At 59.5% G+C, this 21,512-nt stretch overlaps 1 protein-coding gene across 2 annotated transcripts; it reads left to right on the top strand.

Annotated features, from left to right (window-relative positions):
* Nucleotides 1–262: 262 nt before the first annotated feature.
* On the top strand, nucleotides 263–19,458 carry SLC16A1 (solute carrier family 16 member 1). Of its 2 annotated transcripts, none has more exons than XM_064498183.1 (5): nucleotides 263–392; nucleotides 12,347–12,604; nucleotides 15,803–15,946; nucleotides 16,480–17,349; nucleotides 17,929–19,458. In XM_064498183.1, the coding sequence occupies exons 2-5, from the start codon at nucleotides 12,388–12,390 to the stop codon at nucleotides 18,204–18,206; spliced, it is 1,509 nt and encodes a 502-aa protein (XP_064354253.1). In that variant the 5' UTR covers nucleotides 263–392; nucleotides 12,347–12,387; the 3' UTR covers nucleotides 18,207–19,458. The 2 variants fall into 2 exon arrangements, with proteins under 2 accessions (XP_064354253.1, XP_025967613.1); XM_026111828.2 differs by lacking the exon at nucleotides 263–392 and adding an exon at nucleotides 10,309–10,331.
* Nucleotides 19,459–21,512: the final 2,054 nt, after the last annotated feature.

The raw sequence follows: 21,512 nt of genomic DNA, 5'->3' as shown, positions 1-21,512 counted from the left end.
TGCGGTGCGGTGCGGTGCGGTGCGGTGCGGAGGGGAGCGGTGCGGTGCGGTGCGGGGCGGAGCGGTGCGGGGCGGAGGGGAGGGGTGCGGTGCGGTGGGGAGGGGAGCGGTGCGGAGCGGTGCGGAGGGGAGGGGAGCGGTGCGGAGCGGGGCGGTGCGGTGGGGAGGGGAGCGGTGCGGTACGTGCGGCGGCGCACGGCGGGCGCGGGGCCGCGGACGCGCGTGGGCCCGGGGGGGGGGGAAGCTGGGGGGGGGGGGCGGCGCGCACGTGGCGCGGGGGGGCGGCGCTCGGCTCGGCGCGGCGCTGCTGCCTCCTCCCCGCGGCGCGGCCCCGCCGCCCTTATAGCAGCGGGGGCGGGGGCGGCGGCACTCGGCCGGCGGCGGCACCGCAGGTACGGCCCGGCCCGGCCCGGCCCGGCGCGGAGCGGCGCGGCGCGGCGCGGCCCACGTGGCGGGAGCGCGGCGGGACCCGGGCGGGGGGCGAGACGAGACGAGACGAGACGAGACGAGCCGGCCGGGGCGGCCCCGGGCTCGGCTGCCTGGAGCGGGGCATCGCGGCGGTTCCGGGGGGGCGGCCGGTACCGGTGGCGGTGCCGATCCCGATCCGCCGGGCCCGGCGCGCCCCCCGCCGCGGTGCCGGAGCCCCCGGGCCGGCCCTGGTCCCGGTCCCGGCCCCGGCGCGGTGCGCGTGGGCCCGGCGGCGCCGCGGGGCTCCCCCCTCCCCGGGCCGGGCCGGGCCGGGCGGCGCTCGGGGCGGCGGCGGCGGATCGCCGCGGCGGGACCGGCCGTGGGGCGCAGGGCCGAGCGCGGGCGCCGGGCCATGTGCCGGGTCCTGGCCGCTCGCTTCTGCTTCCTGCCGGCACCCGCAGGCCCGGGGCAGCGGCGGGCGGCCCCGCGCTTCGCTCGGCTCGGCCGGGCGCGGGGAGCCCCTGGCCGGGCGCTCGGCCCGGGGCAGGAGCCGGGAAGCTCGTGCGCGAGGCGCCTGCGGGAATGCGCCCGAGGGAGCTGGCGCGCTCCGACACCCCCGCAGCATCCCCGCGGCCCCCCGCGCCGGCCCCCCGCTCTGCCCGGTGCTCCGGTGCTCCTGCCCGGCCGCCGCCGCGTCCGTCCGCGCCCCGCGGGGCTCTGCGGGTGGCCCCGGGCAGCCCTCGCCCGCACCGCGCCTGGGTTGGAGGCTGGGCCGGGGGGAGAGGGCCCCCTCCGTGCCCCGTGCGAGGCTGCGGCCGGGGGGGGCCGACCCCAATCCCGCCTCGTATCGAGGCGGAGGGATGTCGTTCCGAGCAAGCGACCCCGATTCTCGCGGAGCGGACGGGGGGGCTTTTGTTACTCCTTGGACGCTGCTTAATTCCTTCCCTCCCCACGCGTACGCACGCAGTGTCCCGAAAGCCAAAGCTCCTCTGTTTATTTTAGGATTTGCTGAGCTTCTGGGTTTCCCATGTGCTCAGGACTCTGTAAACTGGAGCACACAATTTACTGGGCTCTGATCTACTTCAAATAAGTAGGTCCTGTCTGGTCTGAGCACTTAGTGCCGCGTCTGAGATGTGCGCCTTTGTGTTTAATGAGATTTCTTGTTAAAATAATCTAGGCCTCGGTTTTCTCGGTGCCGTTCAGGCCTGCGTTTAACATACTGAGCAAATGGCTAGGGAAAGGCTGGTGACTTTTACAGACCTTCATGAAGTATTTCCAGAGCCAGGGGAAAGGGCTGCAAGTTTTGCAGGCTTTAAAGGGATAATTAATGTCCTGGCGCTTCAGAGCGTGTTTGTTTTTGTGAACGACGAGGCTGAAGTGCTGCCTGAACAAGGGCTGGCCCGACCAAGTCAAGCATTTCACTGAACTGTCCCGCAAACACGCGAGCGCCGCAGTTCAGGCCTGATTACACTGATGGCTCTTCTTCTCTTCACCGCTTCTGATACCTGCTGCTGGCTGCTGCCGTTTTGGTCCTGTCGCTGCCATTGCCGGAAGGTTGAAACCGCTTGATGGGAGGAGGACGGCAAGGGGAGACCGGCCGCGCCAGTGGCTGTTCACCGCAGCCGCTCTTAACTGCTCTTGATCAGAGGCCCGTCCGGCTCCCCTTCCCGGGGCCGAGCAGGGAGGCGTCCCCGCCGGCTCGCACGCGCCAGGCAGGGTGGGATGCGCGGGAGCAGGAGGTTCCCGGAGCCCAGAGAGGAGCCGCCAGCGCCTGCGCGGCCGCGATCCCTGCGGGGACCCAACGGCCTCGGCGGGGGCAGCGCGGGTCTGGGGGGCCAGGCAGGCCCTCGTCCCCGCGGGCCGGCGTTACCCGGGAGCTGCCGGGCCTCCCTGGGGCTTTGGGGGCCAAGATCAGGGCACGGCGGCGTGACCGCTCTGCGCTCCGCTGTTGCGGCCGTGGAGCGCTTGGTGCTGGCCGCGCCGGAGCCGGGCCTGGGGCGCTGACAGCGGCCCGGGGAGCGACCTGCCTCTGCAGCACTGTCTGCCTGGGGCTCCGCGCCTGCGGAAGGGGAAGTCGGCAGCCCAGCCGAGTGAGACCGTGCTCAGGGCCCGGCAGAGGCACCGTCTCGTCAGCACGTGGGTGCCGTTGAGCGAGGAAGCCGGGAACACGGAGGGCCCCGGAGGGGATGCACCCGCCTCAGGGCCCGTACCCGCTTCAAGGCGCGCCGGCCGGCTCTTGGTGCCGCAGGCAAGGCCGCTGCAGCGATCAGCAGCTGGAAACTGGGACCATTAAAACTCGCTGATAGCCAGTGCTTTACAGCACGTGTCAGGAAATTGCTGCCGAAATGCTCGGGGATCCCCAGGCTCCTCCAGCGCTCGGCCCCCTGCAAAGCTCTTCCCGGGGGCGGCAGGGCCTTTCTGCGTGGCTGGAGGCCCCGGCTCCCGCCGTCCCCTGGGCGAGGGCTCTGCAAACGCTGCGCGCGGGGGGGGGGGTGAGCATCGCCCCCGGGTTTGGTCATTTACGTGAAGAATGGGGCTGACTGCAAACAGGCAGAGCACAGGAAAGTTGTGGGCAACTGTATCTGCTGCGGCATGCCTGGGACCAGGGCTTGTATCCTTGTACCTCCCTGTAGCATCAAATTATTAAAGCCCGGAGTTTGGCTGCTGTATAGTAACTTCTGCTCTTGCCCCTTCGCAGTGGGACGGGGATCTTTGCACGAGGTTTGCCTGATGCTCTTAGGCTTTACGTTTCTCCTGGGAACGAAGACTCTCTTTTTGGTAGCAGCATCACAAGCCCTCTGAAACCTAATGATGCTGTTTTCTTGCTTTTCCCTGTGCCTCAGGCCTTTCGTGTGCGTGTGCGCACGTGTTGCACAAGAAGCCCTTTTTCATGCTAAGTGAGGTAATTTAGTGCAGGCTGATTCTCCTGGGTGTCTTTGCTCGGAGGGGTTTTGGCTGCATCGAGAAGGAAAGGAGCAAGGCTGAAAAATGCGCCAGTGCACAGGATATATGGTACACGCTTGGGGTGCACGGGGGTGTCTGACTTGGGCTTTGGGCATTAAAAACCTCCCAGAGTTCCTGTTAGTTCCTGTTTGGCCTCTTTGGTTGGGGGGGGGGGGGAGCTGTCTCAATCTTGTGTTAATCACTGAGATAGTGGATCTCTTGCTTAAAAGCAGGGTGTGTTTTGTCAGGGGACCGCAGACCTCCCGGTTGTGTCACCAGGGCGGCTGTGGCCGCCCGGCCCTTTCGGGGCGGGCTGGAGAGCATTGTGCCTGCTTTGGGTAAACAGGGAGGTTGCTCCTGGAAAAAAGGTGCGAATGTCTGCACGCATTTTCTGCTGCACTCAGAGCTCAGATTTGCATTGATTTATCTGGCAGCTGAGGAGGGGAATGGCCGGCGCCACGTCCGGGCCTGGAAACTTGCGCAGTTTTATTCCATATATCCTTTATGAGGAGCTGAAAAGCTGCGTGTGGGCTGAGGGAGGCAAACTGCATCTAATCAAGCACTAGAGTGCTGATCTCTTTGCTGCAGGTTTATGACTTCTCTTTCCTTCTCTGGAATCAACCTGTAACAGTAACTTCAACAGGAAAGTGGGAGCCCCTTCTCCTATTGTCTGTGTGACTCATTTTCAAGTGTTTCTTTAAAAGCTGCTGCAGAATAATTGTAATATGTCCAAAGATAACTCCTGTGGAGCTGCATGTAATTTGTGAAACTGCAGTTACCAAGTGATGCGAGGCAATCCTCGTGAATGTCCCATTTACAGAGTTGTAGCTGCTGTAGCCCTAGTTTGAGCACTTTAAAGGATCAGGATTTTGGAGGTGTTTGAGAATAAAGACAACTCAAACTGATTCTCTTAAAAAAAGAGTGGAAGTTATGTTCTGACTGTGACGACTGTGACTTTCTGGGTCCTTGCAGCCTCACGCTACCCCATTCTGCAGTGAAACCTGGAGAGGACAAGTGTTCTGGTCGGCTGTATTGATATCATAATGAAAGAATGCAGATGCTATTTGGAACCGAATTTTTCTCATTCTGAGAATTTCTTGGAGAGGGATAAATCGTCTTTGAAGCATTCCAGGGCATTACGGTACCTAAGTAGCTGCTGTAGGGAGAAATTGCTTTGCTCCTTGCTGAAAGGCAGTTTCCACTCCGGGGTGGATGGAGCGGCCCCGTGAGACCGCGAAGCCCCGCTGCAGAAGGGGAGCCGAAACCGGCCCTGTCTTGCTGTGAGGGTGAGGGGATGAGGTGGCCAGGATGCTGGCCGTGTCCTGTGCGAAGCCCTGCCCCTGGTGACGGGGACGGCTGAGCTGGGCTGTGTCACCAGCACTCTTGCTACTTTGCTTTATCACCGTTACATTGACTGAGTTGGAGGGAAGATATTTTGATAGTGCGAGGATTTCTTAGTCACTTTACCTACAAAGCTGGATAGGCTTGGGCTAGTGCTTTTGGGTGAATCCCTCGAAATGTGCGTGTACAATGCCACAGTAAGGCCGAGCTTTTTCGCCGCACCGCAGCTTCCCGGCGGCGGGCACGCTGGCACGGCGCTGGACGGGCGGCAGCGCCTTGGCCGTAGGTCGTGTACGGGGTGGAGAGCAGCGGCTGGTCCCTGCAAGGTCCGAGGGTAAGCCGTGCTGCTGCTGGTTACAGAGGCAGCTTCACCGGGGCGGGGAGGAAGCAGCCCTGTCTGGGGGTGCTGGAGCTCTCTGATGTGGTGCAGAGAGCAGCTGAAACGCTCCTTGGGCTGACCTCGTGCTGTTTTTGGGAGCTGTGCTTGGGATTAAAGCTGATGTGTGCCCTGGGGGTATCTGTGAAAACTATTTCAAATAACATTCTTGTAACCTGCCTGCAAACTCATCCAGTCCGTTTAATATACACCGGTTTGCCCACAGAATTTTAGGTCAGAGGGTTCTGGGAGGGCTTTGTTTGTCATGACTGTTCCTAGGCTATAACATAAAAATAAGCCAGGCTTTTCCCCTTGATCTTGCTGATAATGTGCTTAAGCTTGAGTTCCAGACTCTCTCTTACTAGTAAGACTCTTGGCTCTTGCTCATAGAGACTGAGCATCGCTGGTGGCAATTACTGAGCGTGGCAGCCCAGAAAGGAAGCGTTCGTTGCATCTGTTTTGGATGGAGAAGTAGTGGCTTGTTCTCTCTTTTCATGCTCTTGACAATATTAATGCCTTGCTTAGTAAGTCAACTTGCTCAAAACTGTCTTTCCAAGAAGTTGAGCAATTCAGGAACCTGGGGACCAGCCTTTCTGAGTGAGGAGCGGGCCAGCTGGATGGTTCAGGTTGGTGACTTAGTGGATGCATCCTAACCGTTAGCATGCAAAAAACGCAGAGCGGCTGTGGCTGCTGTGCTGGGAATAATCCCCAAATGACTGGCGATGCTCTGAAGCAGTCAGGGTTTGTAGTGCTGATGTTCAAGGGAGGTCTCTGAGGGCCTCGCAACGGCCCTGCCCAGGGAAGCGCTTGCTTGGTGGTGGTAAGTGGGCTGCTCCGTACTTCTGATCTAGTCGCTACAGGCTGGGACTTGCACCCGCTGCAGGATCCAGTTTTGAATTAAAGATGAAGGCAGCTGCCACTCGCTCCCTCTTTTACGAGCGCTAAACTGTTGCCTTTTGGCGTCTAGCTGTCTGCTATCCCAGGTTAGATCACCCGGGCTGGGGGACTGGGGCACGTCTTGGGAGATGCTGGCCGTCCCCTGGGAAAGGAGAGGTGGTGAGCAACCCGCACCGCTTCTGGCGGGCCGATTTGTGTGGGCCGCTGTCCTTGCGCAAACCCTTCACATGGTGCTGACCTCGCTTCACCCTATGAACAAACGCTTTAGCTGAGCAGGGCCTCAATTGACTATTGTTTTGGGGCAGAGCCCTTGCAAATGCTGGATCGTCACGTATGCCGTGTTCAGCCAGGTTAAACCCCCAGCTGTGGGCGCTCGGTGGAATTACATCCCCACACGTAATTCTGTAAACCCGCTTAGGACCAGCAGAAGTGGTGTCTCATTAGCTTGTAACAATCTCTATTTCCTCTTGCCTCCAGCCAGAAAAAGGCCAAATTTGAAGCTGTAGAGCGTTATTCACTCAACAGCTCGCAGTGGCTGGAGCCTCTGTCTTCCCCGGCGGTAAGTGCAAGCTCCCAGGTTAGCTTGCAAGGACCTTGCGGGATGCGCACGCACTGCTGGCTCCTCCACCACGCCCCACCCGGGCTTTCGTGGCCTCGCGCTGCTGAACAGCGCACTGAGCTGGCAGTGAGCGCTGGGACGCAGCCGGCCTTGCGTGAACTGACTTTGCGAGGCCGAGATGGAGGGGGACAAGCGGGTTTCGAGCTGTCATTAGGATAACGCACAGCAGTGGGACCGATGATTAGACTTGGCGCTTGCCAAGCTCCCGGAGAACGGCGTCTCGCTTCCTGCGCTCCCGGCTGCCGCTGCTGGGGTTGTTCGTGCTGGACGGGCTCCCCGGGGGCTGCGGCTGCGGCGTGTCCTCGCGCTGCCCGGCACGTGGCTGGCTGCGTGCCCGCTGCCAGCAGAGACCTCGGTGCCCGCGGCACCTGCAGCTCGGGCTGCGGTCGGGGATCCTCCGCAGGCTGCCTCTCCCCGGGGGACAAAGGTGGCTGCTGTCCTTATTGCTCTGCACGATCGTTATCTTGCGACGGTGGCGGTTTGCCCTGGAGCGGGGAAAGGAGGCGTGTGGGACGGGAGCCCGGCCGCAGCCGCTCGCGGTGCGGAGAGCCCGTGGGAAGAGGCAGCCCTTTCCTGCGGCGGTGCGGCTTGTGTAAGCCGCCGGGCTGCAAGCCGGCTCACCTGGTCGGTGTTCGAGGCTCGAACACCTATTCCTGCAAGGAAGCAACGCAGCCGTGGTCCTTATCTCCAGAGCCGGGGCCTGGCCGAGTGGGAAGGTGCCGTGGCCGGTGGGGCGGAGCGGAGCGGGGGTCGGGGACGCCGGGGAGCCGGTTTCACGGCGGGGCCGGGAGCGTCGTGCCTGGCCGCGTGGCAGCGAGCGGGACGCGAGGTGCTGGGGACAGGCAGGCCGACACCGGACACCAGGATGCAATTGCCAGGACGGACAGACGGACGGGGCGATGCCCAGCGTGCGGGAGCAGCAGGGGCAGGGCGGAGGCTCCGAGGAGGGACGTGCCGCCGCTCAGACGCAGCCGGGGCGGTGGGCGAGCGCCGGTGCAGCGGATCCCGGGCAGCCCGACCGGCTCGTGCCCTTCCCGGGAGGGACACGGCCGCGGGGCAAAGCGCGGGCTGTGCTCCGGGCCCCACGGTCCGGCGGGGGCGAGCAGGGCGCTCTGCCCTTCCCCAGCCCGGCGGAGCAGGCGTGCCCGCAGCGCGGAGGATCCCGCTCCACGGCACGGGCTGTAGCAGCTCCCGAGCTGGAGGATGCAGCAGGAACGCACGCGCGGAGCACAGAAATCTTGCGCTGAAGCCGTGTGTGTGAGGGAAAGATAGGCAGTATCTGCGGCCTCCGGCTGCGTTTAGGTGGGAGAAGTCCCTTTTCCCGGGGCGCTGAAGAAGAGCACTGTAACGACGCTGTTGCGGGGGGGTCGCCTCTGAAATACTTCACAGCATTTGCAGTGCCTTATAAATGCGAGTCTCTGTTTTTCTGCCATGGCATCTGGCCAAGCCGAGTTTTTAAAAGCACGGTAATTTGCAGCATTATATAAGTAAACGACTTAAATCTTCCTGTTTCAGGTCCCTTCAAAGAGGGGGTAACAGTACTCGTGCGTAGGACCTGAAAGTCAGAAAGGAGTTGAGTTCTCTCCCGGCTCTGTTTTGAGACGATACAGTCCTTTTTGCCCAAGAAGGGCTGATTTCTGCTCTGAGCATTGCGATGCAGGAAGAGGGGTTGCCGCAGGCTGCCCGTTCCTGCGGGTCTGTCCAAGTTTGCAGTGCAGCAGACGTGATACTTGCAGGCATTACTTGGTCTCATCAGTCTTAATTACTGCAAATATCGTTATTTTACTTCCTAATAGGGGAAACTGTAGCTGGCTGCCTCGCAGCTGTGAATTTCACTTCCAAACACGTCTGACACGTTGCAGCTCTTCCAAAACACGGCTGCAGACGTCATAACTATGTTCTGACTGCTTTGTGAAGGGGAGGGAAGCTCTCCACTCGCGCTGCCTGCCTTACCCTTCCGTTCGAAACCACCTCTGTGCGGGGGGAAGGAGGAAATCGGGAAGAAACCTTAATGAGGCTGAAGTAAAAGCTTTCTAAAACTGCTCTGTCTTAGTAAGGATTTTTAATGAGTCAGGGCAAGCGCTGTGGCATGCAGGGCTCCGAACGTAAGCCCTCTGGCAGCAGACTTTGCGCATCTTGCTCAGTGCCCTCGCGCCGCGTGGGACTCCTCAGCGCAGGGCTTTTCGCCGGGCCCGGCGGGGCGGGAGAGGCCGCGTCTCCCCTCCGACGTCTGTTGTTTCATAGACAGGCGCCTCCGGAGCGCCACGGGGAGAGGAGCGCTGCTGGCCGGGAAAGAGCAAGCAAGTGAACCCGGCCGCAGCAATTCCGGTGCAGTCGAGCTTCTCGGGTGCGATGAAGCACTCGGCCTGGGTGCTCTTTCGAAAGCAGCGGGGAAAATCCCCAACAGCTCATCACCCCCCTCTCCAAACCCTAGCTTTTTGCTTTTAGTAGCTTTTACTACCAGCAGTTTTTTTAGTGCTCACAAGTAGCTGGTATTACCTGCTAGTAACTGATGGTTTTTATTACCAAAACCCGGTAGTCTCCTCTTTTAAAAATGTTTCAGGCAAATCAGCGTGGCTTGATGGTGCCTGGAGGAAGCTCACTGCATGCTGTGGAGCCTCGGTATGACTCAAAAAGCAAGAACTAGCTGCAAACTGCGCAGCCTGCGCTGGAGAGTGATGTTAAACAAAACCCGATACTCATTCTGGTTTTGCAGAAGCAGCATGACTTGTGGATTAGTTACTCTTGCTGCCCAGAGGCAGAGGGTGTTTGGTGCCCCGCGGGTGGCTGAGCCGCGGCACGGCACGGCACGGCACGGCCTGGCCTGCGCTCTGTGCCCGTGGCTCTGGCTGCGCCGCGGCCCCGGCTGGTGCCTGCCTGCCTCTATATTAAACGGGCTGGGGAACGGTAGCTGCAGTCACTCCGTGTCCGAGCAGAATAAATGATTCCTCTGGCTTCTGAGCATAGTTCACCTAATGGGGCTTATTTGGGGGAGTGTCCTGTAAATGATTCTTTTGTTTGAAGCAGCAATGTGACTGGCTTCTGCTCATGATGGTCATGTGTTGCACTGGCCAAGGCGCAGCCAAAATACCCTTCCAGCAGAAAAGATTGGCGTCCGGGTCAGACTAAACCAGTCTTAAAGGCTTAGAGGGACCAGGCTCCGGCGCTTTGTTCCTTGCTCCCGTGCCAGGGGAAGGCATGAGCATGCGAGGGGAGCCGGTGTCGGGTGGCTTTTGCAAACCTAATCTGGTGTCGGGTAGCTCCCGCGAGCTCTGCCGCCGGCGCGATGCGCGCGGTGCTGCCGGGCAGCCGCTCCTCGCCGTTAGCCGGAGGCTCCCTGCGGCACGGGAGCTGCCGGCCGCCTTGGCAGGCCGTGTCCCGGCCGAGGCAGCGAGCTCCCCGGCCGCTCGCACGCGCGGTGAAGCAGAGCAAAGGAAGGCAGTGGGGTGCCCGCGGCAGCGTGCGGGGCAGGCAAGAGCACGTGGTGACTGCGCCAGGTAGATACCCGTACGCAGGCAGCCGTGGGGGAGACGGTAATTGCAGTCAGCTTGAATGGAGACGGGCTATAAACAGGAGGTTTGCACCGCTCTGACTTAGCACGCCTTTCTGCGTTTGGAGCTGTCACTACGTTGCGGTGTGATTTATGCGAGCCCTTAGAGGAAAGGGCTTATGCTCAAAGATGACTGTTTTCTTCTCTTTTTCAGTTGAAAACCTAAACAGCAGAGTGGAAAGCTAGAGAAAGAAGGGGTAAGATCGCGTGCTGAGGGAGCCTGGTGTCCTCCTCCTCCGTTACTGACTCCCAGCTGGGCTGAGCAGGGTCCGGCCCGGGTGATGCCGGGCTGGGAGGGCTGGGGCTGCTGGATGCGTCGCCCACGCTGCAGCCTTCGCCCCCGCCGCTCCCCGGGCGGATTCGCTGCCTCTGTCCCTTCCCCGTAAGCGCTCACCGTCCTCGGGGTGGGCTGTGTCTCTGCAGCGCTCACAGGAACCGTCTTTTAAAGCAGGAATTCTGTGGGAATGCAGGAATTCCTGCTGCCATGCCGGCATGAAGCACGTACGGGAGCAGCTGGTCGGCTCGCCTGCGTCTCCTCTCCGGGATGCTTGTGCTGCTCTCTGCTGTCTGCAGCAGCCTTATTTCAGTGCATAACCACAGCTCCAGGGAGCGATCCTGCCATGTAGCGGGCACGAAACCCAGAGCACCGGAGCAGACGTATCCTTGACGGGGCTACGCTTCTGCTGATCCAGCCTTTCGCTGCCCGTTTGAGCAGACGGAGGTGGAATTTCCCAGTTTGTTTTGCTTTCTAATCCCCTCTGGCTGTGAGCCCCGAAGGTGAACGTTTCACACCCGGGCGCGCCGGTTGCAGCCCTCGGGCGGCAGGGAGGAAGGCTGGGCGGCAGGGAGGAAGGCTGGGCGGCAGGGAGGAAGGCTGGGCGGCAGCCCCGTCCTAGGCGTGCGCAGGGACGTCCCGTCGGGAGGCTGCGGTAGCGGCGTTGAGCAGGGAGCCGGGGAGCGAGGCCGCGGCGCGGGGCGCGGGGAGGGGGTGGCCGGCCGCGTGGCATCGTCGCAGCTCCTGCACCGAGGGCTCGAGCCCTCCGGGCTCCCCGCGAGGCCTGGCAGCATCTCGTGAAACTTTGCGCTGTTGTCGGTCGCTGCTAAGTTTAGCCGCAGCTCATGACCTTGAGGGCCTGCGCCTGCAGGAATAATGGACGTGTTGACATGACGCGTGTCTGTCTTATTTTCCTTTGCAGACAGAGATGTCAGGGCTTGTGCATCTGGTTTTATTTTCCCTGATGATTTTATACTTAATTTGGGTGTGTTTCTTCTCCTGAGCAGCCTGCTCTAGCTGACCACACTCTGAGCAGGGCGGTTGGACGAGACCATCTCCTGAGGTCTCTCCAACCTCAGCAGTTCTCTGATTTTTGTGGTTTTCCCCAGCTTTCCAGCACCAGTGTGCTCCTGGCTTTCCACGTGGTGCAATGGCAGACTTGTCGGGAATATGCGAGGACTTGCTGCCTTGCTGTGCTATTGCTTAACAGCTCGTAATGATCAGAAGTGTTTTCGGGGTTCCCGGCAGGGGTTAGTGGGATTCCACCTGACACAGCATTTAAGAGAGACCGTGCAAACAGGGCACTGCTCAGTGCCCAGCAAAGCCCCCGCCTCGCTGCAGGGGCGTGTCCGCGTTCCCGGCGCGTGCAACGGTGCATTTCGGTTATCTGCCGGGGTTATGCTGAAGGAGCTGCTCGGGAAGAGCTGCCAAGCGCAGGCAAGCCCTGACCGAAGAGCCGCTGCTCCGCATACCCCTCCGCAAGTCCAGCTCAGCGCTGCCAATAGCCTTGCCCTGCTGCGCAGCCGCCTCCTCCATCGCCGTGCCCGAGCTGCAGTTGGCAAGGACGTTGCCTGCCCTTTTCAGCTCACAACAGGATGTCGTGTCTTAAATTCACTGCTTATAAATACCTGATGGCCATTGCATTTAAAGGCCACCAGCAATCCGAGCATGTGTTTCGAGATAGCCTTATGAGGCCGGTGTGTTTGAGCGTCCTGACTGTTCGTCCTCCAGACCAGCCCCCCGAGGTGCTCGGGCGCGCCAGGGCTGCTGCTGAGCTGCTCGGGGCCGTCGGCGTCTCCCGTCTGCGCGGCGCAGGCTGGGCTCCAGGCAGGGCTCCAGGCAGGGCTCCAGGCTGGGCTCCAGCCATGCCGCGGCGGCGCAGAGCCGCGGGGCTTCAGCACTCGGCACTCGGCTGAGACAGCGCTTTGTCCTTTGCAGATCTCTGAGCCCCCGCTAAGCCATCGCCAGCTTCGCTCGAGATGCCACCAGCCATCGGAGGCCCCGTGGGATACACCCCCCCCGAAGGAGGGTGGGGGTGGGCCGTGGTCATCGGAGCCTTCATCTCCATCGGGTTTTCCTACGCCTTCCCCAAATCCATCACTGTGTTCTTCAAGGAGATCGAGGTCATCTTCAACGCGTCCAGCAGCAAGGTCTCGTGGATCTCCTCCATCATGCTGGCTGTTATGTACGCGGGAGGTAAGCAAGCGGGAGACGGCAGCACAGGATGTGGCTCTTCTGCGGGGTGGGACTGAACTGCGCCTTGCCGCAGTGACAGCACTCAAAACGCTGCCAGGGGGACAAACTCTTTCCTTAAGTGGGCAAAACTTCGCCTGGCAAGTTTGCTTGCAGGAGGCTTGTCAAAAAGTTCTATTCAATGCCCAGAATGTGAAAACCGGGTTAATCTGTCCTCTGCAAAGCTGTAAGTAAAAGCTTTCCGGGGAATTATGACTTGTGTAATTCCACCCTCGTCCCTGTTACAACGTGCCGCTGACAGTCTGCATCTGCTCCGACACCCGGCAGAAGGCTGCTGCGAGCAGCTCGGCGGCATGCAGCACCCCTGCTCCAAGTCTGTCTTCAAATGGGTCGGCTTGCAGAGCTGGTTTTTGAATCCAGCAAGAAGCGGCTGTCTGTCAGGATCCGGCCCCAAATTCTGCCCAGCGCTGACTGCTCTGGAGTGGGCGAAGCTCGGCGTTGTCTGTCCTTCCCCGCTGTCGCTGAGCCGTGCCTGTAGGCAGCTTGTGCTGTTTGAAGGTGGCAGCGTGCGCTGGAAGTGCAGAGACACGAGCAGAACAGAGCAAACCGCTTAAACCAAAGTGGCTCCCCTCCCCCTGCCTCGGAAGCGGCTTGCCGTCTCGCCTTTTCATGCCCAAGCTGTGCAGTTTACGCCTCTCTTGAAAGCAGCTTGGAGGAGGCAGACTGTGCTGGGGCGACGCATTCACACCGCTTGCTTCTCCAGTCTCAGCCCGGTGTCTCGTACCAGCCCGCACGTGCGGTTCTGCACCGGGTGGCCTGGCGGAAAAGCTCCTGCTTGAGACCCCGCTGTTGCGTCCGCTTCAGAGGCAAATGGGAACTTGCACCGCTGCCATCCCGAGGTGGCAAGCTGCCCGCGTCTCGCCTGCTTTTGTGCGTCCGAAGGCTCTGACGCCGGCGGCTTCTCCCCGGGGAACAGGCCCTGCTTTGTCCCGGCGCAGCGAGCGGAGCCACCGGCGCGCCTCCCCGCTCCGAGGTGATAAGCAGCTCGTAAACCCTGCAGCTCTCTTAATGAGACGTGATCGGGGCCAAGCCTGGGAGCCTGCCGCTGCGCCAGGGCGATGCTGCCCGCAGGTGTCCTGAGTGCGTGGTCCCCCAGAACCGTGGCAGAGAAACGCGGCCGGGGCTCCTGCGGCACCGCCAAGACCCGCGAAAGGGGCAGCTGAGCGCGTTTGCACGGCCGGGGGTCGCAGCAGGCAAAGCAGTCCCACGGCAGGGACTCTTACCCCAAATAACCCTTCTCGCAGAACACTATTAATATCCATCCTTGAAGAAACTGGCTGCATGTGACCCTGAGTGGGGGGAGGTCCAGAGGTGTCTTTCAACCTAAATTACTCTACGGTTATGATGGTTCAGCAATTAATTCTTGTCCAGGGAACTAGGGAAGCGCTCAGCACGTGAGGTCCATGCTGAAGACCCGGCCTTCAGAGGACAGGAGATGCTCGCGGCGGCTGCCCAGCAAGGTCGCGCCAGTGCTTCCCGGCGTGCCGTGCCCGGCAGGGTGTCTGGACGCAGATGCCGCTCTCCATCGCAGGCCTGAGGTTTCTGGCTCAGGAAATCTGAAGGAATACTCAGATTTAATAACCTTAGATGTTCCTTTATCAGTCCCTAATTAGGATGAGGGAAGACTCCCATTACTTAGACTTTTTTGACTGTGTGGATAATCAAAATATATCAGCTAGCATCCAATAAGAAATGCTTCTTGCACATCTAGAAGACAGGAGTGCTGTGAATTTTTCCTTTTTTTCTTAAATTAGGAAGGGGAATAGCCCCCTCCCCCAAAATGGAGAAAACCAAAACCATCCGTGCTGGGATGGAGAAAGGTGCTTGTGTAGATGGTGGCTGCCTGGTGCCTGGGCTGAACGCGGCGCACCTCCGCGCGCTGTGCCTACAGGCCTTGGCTTTTAAGTAGTTTAAAGGTTGAGCCTGAAGCAGGGCAGGTGTGCCCGGGCCACGGCACTCAGCGCGGAGAAGCCACGCTGCTTCCTGTTAGCTGTCCTTGGGGCCTGCAGGCCCTGCGCGTGCGTCTGTGGGAGGGGACGCCGCTGCCGCTGGCCTCTGCCCGGGGCCGCCGAGGTTTGCCCAGGGTTCAAGGTGCACGTTTTGCAAACTGCTGAGCTCTCTGCACTGCAGGACGCTGGGGCTCCGTGGCGATGTCACAGCCCCCGGGGGCTGCTGGAGCGTCTCGGGAGAGGGAAGCGGATCCCCCTTCCCGATCCCCGACGGGACGAGGTTGGAGCTGCGGCGCGGGCTGCGTGAGCGGGCGCCCAGCACCTCGCCGGCGGCGGGACGCCGCGGGGTTTCGGAGGGCTTCGTTCCTGCTGCCCTAGCAGAGCTCTTCAAACATTTTCCAGGCTCTGTTTAAACTAGGCAAAAAGGTCAAGTAGTGTCTGAGGACCCATGAATAACATGTTGACAACCTTGCTACCTGTTAATGGTAAAACTACATCTGTTAATATTCAATGGATGTTCATTCAGTTTATTTAAATACATTTTAGTATCTGTAGAGCATGCTTTGCAGTATCTAATCACTGTTTGCTTTGGATTAAGGCTCCTGATAATGAAGCACTTAAAAGGCAGTGTGCAGAGCAATTGGATTTCTCCTGCCTTAAGGGTAGTAAAGAAAACAGACCCAGCACTTCTCCCCGGCCCCCTGCGAGGCTGCCCGGGAGCTGCAGCATTCCCGGGTGGCACAGGCAGGGCAGAGCCGCCTACGCCGGAGCAGAGCACCTTGCAGGACAGCATCTCCCCCGTACCAAAGCAGCGTTGCTCTCCGGGGGCAGGTCGGTGCCCCGGGAGCCTCCCAGTTCTAGCTGATGGAAAAGCAGTTCACTCCGAAAGGCTGCAGCTTTCTGCAACCATGAGCTTATGTTTGGTGCTCTGCAAAAGCTGCAGCTTGCTGGTACTTGCTGGAGTCCTGCTCTTCCAGCTGGGATTTCAGTGTGTGCTTTTAACCAAATGTCACCCTCTTATCTCCAGCTGTCTCCAGCCCTCCTGTCTCTCTCCCCTTAATCCATTCCCTGGCTGGGTGAAGTGTCACTGTGCAAAAATTAGAAGCCTATGGCAATAAATCTTCTGTGTGCATGCGTTTGCCTGTTGTGCGGCGATGTCTCATCTCTGGGCGTATATCCTGTGATTTCCCAGGTCCCATCAGCAGCATCCTGGTGAACAAATACGGCAGTCGGCCTATCATGATCGCTGGCGGCTGCCTCTCCGGGTGCGGCTTGATTGCAGCCTCTTTCTGCAACACCGTGGAGGAGCTCTACTTCTGCGTCGGGGTAGTAGGGGGTAAGTGAGAGCTGCACCGTAGCACGAACGCAGCCGAGATAGGTTGTCTTCCAAGGCAGTAGGAGTAACTTACATCTCGCAATTAATTACAAAATGTCTATGATGAATTTGCATAAATCCTAATTCCCTTTGTATATCCTAATAAAAGATGCCAATAGCTACATAATGCAGAAAGAATGTAAGTACTCAGGCATTAGTATTTGGCTGCTTAAAATGCAAAGCCTTCAATTATTCTGTCTCAGGATTATGCCACACCAGTAAAGTTTATGACTCACAGCACTTCTCTCCTTTGGACTTCCTTAATTCTTGCGCATGACTTTATTACTACCCCAGCTCCTTCTTCAAGGAAGAAATCAGTGGTGGGGAGGCTGAATATTGATTGTATAATCTGAAAGTTAATTCAGTAAAAATTGTATTATTAAATGCCAAGACTTGTACCCTCTGCCTCAGTTTATTCAGCCCTTCTGTGAGTGCTGTTGGCATGTAGACGTTGTGGAGCTCTGATCCCCTTATCTCTGCTCTTACTTTTTCAGGTCTTGGACTTGCATTTAACTTGAACCCAGCCTTAACTATGATTGGCAAGTACTTCTTCAAGAAACGTCCCCTGGCTAACGGACTGGCTATGGCAGGTAGCCCTGTGTTCCTGTCAACTTTGGCGCCTGTGAATCAGCTCTTCTTTGGCATCTTTGGCTGGCGAGGGAGCTTCTTGATCCTTGGTGGTCTCTTGCTGAACTGCTGCGTAGCTGGATCCCTGATGCGGCCAATTGGACCTAAGCCAGATCAGCTGAAAAAAGAGGCCACTAAAGAAGTGTTGCAGGAAGCCGGGAAAGCAGCGAAAAAAGATGATGGAGCTGGTGACACTAACACAGACCTCATTGGTGGAAAGACCAAGAAACAGAAGCGCACGGTTTTCCAGACAGTCAACAAGTTCTTGGATTTGTCCCTGTTCACACACAGAGGCTTCTTGCTCTATCTGTCGGGCAATGTGATCATGTTCTTTGGACTGTTCACTCCCTTGGTCTTCCTCAGCAATTATGCAAAGAGTAAGAAGATCGCTAATGAGTCCGCGGCCTTCTTGCTCTCCATCTTGGCCTTTGTAGACATGGTGGCCAGACCTTCCATGGGCCTGGTGGCAAACACCAAGTGGATCAGGCCTAGAGTCCAGTATTTCTTTGCCATCTCTGTGATCTACAACGGGGTGTGCCACCTCCTGGCCCCCATGTCCACCACCTACGCTGGGTTCTGCATTTACGCCGGGTTCTTTGGCTTTGCCTTTGGTTGGCTGAGCTCCGTCCTGTTTGAAACCCTGATGGACCTCGTGGGAGCGCAGCGCTTCTCCAGCGCTGTTGGCCTCGTGACCATTGTGGAGTGCTGCCCGGTGCTTCTGGGACCCCCTCTCCTAGGTAGAGTGCCATCACGCCCTTGGGCCGCCTCCGCACGGGTTTGTCTCCGTCCCTCGAGCGTGGCCGGCTGAGGAGCTGGGGCAGTGGGGCTGCGTGCAGGGAAACCTTCCCTTTGGGAGGGGGCAAAGACCGCGCCGTGCTGCGGGGGTCAGGGTCTCCTCGCTGGGGAACGGGTCTGAACCCTGTGCAGCCCGTCTCCGCGTTCCCGCCGTGCCTGGGCGCTGGGCAGGCGGGGGGGGGCTGAGCTCCGGCCCCAGCACCTCTCTGGCCCCGGGAGCGGGGCTGAGCCTCCTCCGCGGGGAGCAGGACCTGCCGGGCTGCCAGGACAGGCGCAGCACACCGCCGTGCAGGACAAGGGGCTCTGTCGGGGCGGTCGCTGGGGCAGGGCCGAGCTGGGGTCTCCCGCTGGAGCGTGGCTGCTCTGCTGGGGCACGGCCCTGGGAACAGCGACGAGCTGGAAGGAGTAAAGGTCCAGCAGGGATGCCGGGCCTGGGCTGCTCTCGGGAACATCCGAACCTGGAGCGACTTCCACGGTGCATCGGGAGAGGGTCTCACTAAGCTGTCTCCTCTGTCCGCCAGGTAAACTCAACGACATGTACGGGGACTACAAGTACACGTACTGGGCGTGCGGGGTCATCCTCATCGTCTCCGGGATCTACCTGTTCGTTGGCATGGGCATCAACTACCGCCTGGTGGCAAAGGAGCAGAAGGCGGAGGAGAAGCTGAGGAACGAAGGGAAGGAGGAGGAGACCAACCTCGACGAGGCCGAGAAGCAGAAAGAGGCGAACAACGACGTGGCCACCCTGCCGCAGAAGAGCACGGAAGACGGAGTAAAAGAGGAGGAAAGCCACATGTGAGGGACTGGTTTTAATCCCGGAGTGTCGGAGGAAGCACCGTTGCCCTGAAATGGTCTCGGGGACGTGCTCCACTGCTACTGAGCGGCGGTGAGAAGTGTCTAAACCAGGTGTTCATTTTTAACCGGGCTCTGAATTGTTTCCATCTGTGTTCAACAAAGGTAACAGAGCTACATGTGCAGTATCCTTGTGTGCTGGGGAGGGGGGGAGCTTTTTGTATTCTGGCTTTTTAACAGTAACATGAATGTACTAATATGTGCCTTAGGGTCTTCATATCTAGCTGATTCTGGAAGAGCCTTAACTCTACTCTGTAAACCATGCTTTAGTTCTGTATTCTGCTGCGGGTATGGGGTGTGTGTGCGTATGTGTGTATTTGGGGGGATTTTGTTGTTAAAAAGCCATAAAAAGCAGGATACTGGACTTGTTGAGGCACGATGGGCTTCGGGGCCAAGCCCTGAATGAATACTGCTTCACATGCTTCTTACTGCAGGCTCTCCGTGGAGGGGCAGATCTGGGCATGGGGTCGGGTGGTCTCAAACTCGCGTGCCAGATGCCTCCTAGCTCTGTAGGTGGTCTCTAGGTATGTTTTGAAAACACTTTAGCTGCTGTAGTTCTTTAAAGATTCCTCTTTCGTAGTTACGCTCTCATGGGATGTTCGGGTTGAGAAAGGACGGCTGGTGTCGGTGGCAGGCAGGGTCTCCGTGCCGAGGGCAGCGCAGACCCCTCGCGGGCCGTCGCTCCTCTCCCCATCGGCGTGGGGAGGAGGCGGTTCGTGTCTCCGCGATGCCTCTCCTCGATGACGCTGTGCAGCGAAACGGGTATAAGGGCAGGCGGCTCAGCGCCAGGCGGGCCGGGATCTGCCGCGGGCCCCGAGCACCCCGCTGCGAGCGCTCAGCCCTCTGCGGAGCGAAGGGGCCGGGCAGACTCGAACGTCGTTAACGCATCCCTGAGATAGGTATTCTGCTTTCGCTGTTTTATCTATTAGGAAGAAAAACCTCTTTTACTTGCTTCTGTTCAACTAAGATCTTAAGGTGATGCCTAACCACTCACATCTAGGACATACAAAGGGGAGGAAAGAATTTGTTTGTACGTATTTATTTTTTATTTTTTAGTGCTGGAAAATATCTCAACGTACGCGGAGCGGACTGCCTGTGACTAGCAGGTCAATGGCTCTCAAGTTCTAGTAAATGTTGATCAGAAATCTTGTAAGAGGCTGAGTATTTTTTTCAAATAAACTTGTTTTTTTTATAATTCACCCATCAAATGTTGAATTTTTCTTTCCTAGGAGCACACAGATAGCCATATTGCAGAAACATGCCAGCTGACGTGTGGTTTGGGTAGGTTTTAGGGGGAGATGAGTGGGGCTGTCCAGCTGGATATGGTGCAGAGTGGTTCTTCAGCCCTGGTCCTGGCGTTGCAAAAGAAAAAAGAAGGCAGCCGAGAGACCTCGGCCCTTCCCGTGGGGGCAGACCAAGCTTTCCTGCTCAGATCTCCTCACAGCGAGCGGCTTCTCCGTTCGAACCTCCTGACACCAGACACGTGCCCTTCCTCGCAGCCACGGCGCCAGCCCGTGCTGGGCTGCAGCGGGCCGTGGGAGCTCGTGCACGCACGCACACATGCCCCTTGCAGCCCGCTTCGCAGGCCAGGAGAAGCAGCATGCCTGGGGAAGAGTCTGGGGTTTTGGAGTGCTCCTCCAGCTGCACGAAGCTCACGTTAATTGAGCGCCCGCTGCTCCGAGCGAGGCCCGACGCGTGCTCCGTGCCTCTAACCCCCCCGCTGCAGGAGGAGGCTCGGGTTTGGAGGCTGCAGGATGGCAGGAGTGAGTCTTTCTGTGCACTCTGTTTTAGAGACACTTCTGTTCCCTTCCCCCTGCCCTGTTTAAAGACTGCCTTAAAAGCCCAGATGTGGCGGAGGGGGAAGCAACTGACTTAACTGTGTTTTATGGGCAGGGCTGCGACGGACTGACCCTGCCCTGCCTGGCCGGGCTCCCTCTGGCTCCACCGCCGCTGGCAGCCGTTCTGCCGAGGCAGAGCTCTAGATCTAGCGCGCGTGGGATTGAAACCAAGCGATTCGGTGCAAGTATCCTACCCAGGAGCCCCGCGGGATGCGCTGCGGGATGCGCTGCGGCTGCTCCCTGCGGCTGCTCCCTGCGGCTGCCGCCGTCTCCGGCTCGCGGGGGTTCCTCATCCTGCGCTTCGGGCTGCTCCCAGTCTCGCAGAACGAACAGGTCAGGGTGTTTTCATGCCGTAGAGTTAATTTTATGAAGCCAATAGAGTATTTTGTACAAGCAGATTTTATTGTCCTGCACTGAGCTGTGATACTGTAGAACGAAGCAGCTGTATTCCCACGAAGGCTGTGTCTGTCGCCGTCACAGTGGCGGGCTGGCGGTGCAATAAACTAGCCCCGGGGAGCTGCAGGGGTGGGCCCTGGCTGCAGGCGAGGGGACCCTGCCTTCCCTCTTCCCGCTGCCCCCTCCGCGCAGGTGCCCTGTTTTCCCTGGAATTTCCCAGCACGACAGCGAACGCGCTTTCCTGTAACCAGCGCCGCTTCCCTGCCAGTGACTTCTAAGAAGCGCGTGGAGCCGGGGCAGGGCGCCAACTTGGTCTTCCAAGGAAAAATGTTTAAATAATTTCCTGCTGTTCCAGCTTGCCGAGGTGATGGCACGTCACTGGTAAATCCTCCCCCGTTTTCCAGGGGCGGCTTCTGCCCTCTGCCCTCCCGCCCTCCCTCCGGGCCCCGTCTGCTGCTGAGGGGCCGCGGCCTCGTCCAGCAAAGCTCTGCCTAGCTTAATGCCGAGCCTGGGACCCCGGTTAGGAATGCTTTTACATGATTTGTTGCAAGACCTAGAAGCCACCGTGCCTGAAATACAGACGAAAGAGGAAGGGGTGCGTGCAGTTTAAGGAGGAATGTGATTGCCCTGAGTTAGGCAACGAAGTGACTCAGGGCAGAAATCTGTGCAACTGCTCTGCTTGCACGGGCAGCGCCCCGGGAAGCGCCGCGCATCATCCCACCGGGCGCGGGACGGGGACGCGGCTCTGCCCTCCCGCAGGCCCATCTCCGCGGCTCCCCACGCCGACCCGGGGCCTGCACGGGACACGGCTGAGCTCTCCGTGCCGGCATCTGCCGAGGCGGCGAGCGCCGGGGCCGCCGGCTCCCCGGGCTGCACGAGCCTCCCCGGCTCTGCACACCGCAGCGGCGAGCTCCGAGCCGGCACCGACCGCTTAACCACGGGGCGCAGAGCAGCGCCGAGCCGATGCTCGTGCAGAGGGCGGTGGGCAGCCTGTGCTGGGCAGACCCCCCGAAGCGCGC

This window comes from Dromaius novaehollandiae, chromosome 27 (genome assembly GCF_036370855.1).
Source record: "Dromaius novaehollandiae isolate bDroNov1 chromosome 27, bDroNov1.hap1, whole genome shotgun sequence".
Lineage (NCBI taxonomy): Eukaryota > Metazoa > Chordata > Aves > Casuariiformes > Dromaiidae > Dromaius > Dromaius novaehollandiae.
The sequence above is the reverse complement of the archived record's forward strand: the minus strand, read 5'-3'. Positions and strand labels throughout refer to the sequence as shown.

Excerpts from the sequence above, each read along its gene's own strand:
- SLC16A1 (XM_064498183.1), top strand. The coding sequence starts at position 12,388 with ATGCCACCAGCCATCGGAGGCCCCGTGGGATACACCCCCCCCGAAGGA. Across the intron at positions 12,605-15,802 it reads GGCTGTTATGTACGCGGGAG|GTCCCATCAGCAGCATCCTG; the intron begins GTAAGCAAGCGG and ends GTGATTTCCCAG. Across the intron at positions 15,947-16,479 it reads CTGCGTCGGGGTAGTAGGGG|GTCTTGGACTTGCATTTAAC; the intron begins GTAAGTGAGAGC and ends TTACTTTTTCAG.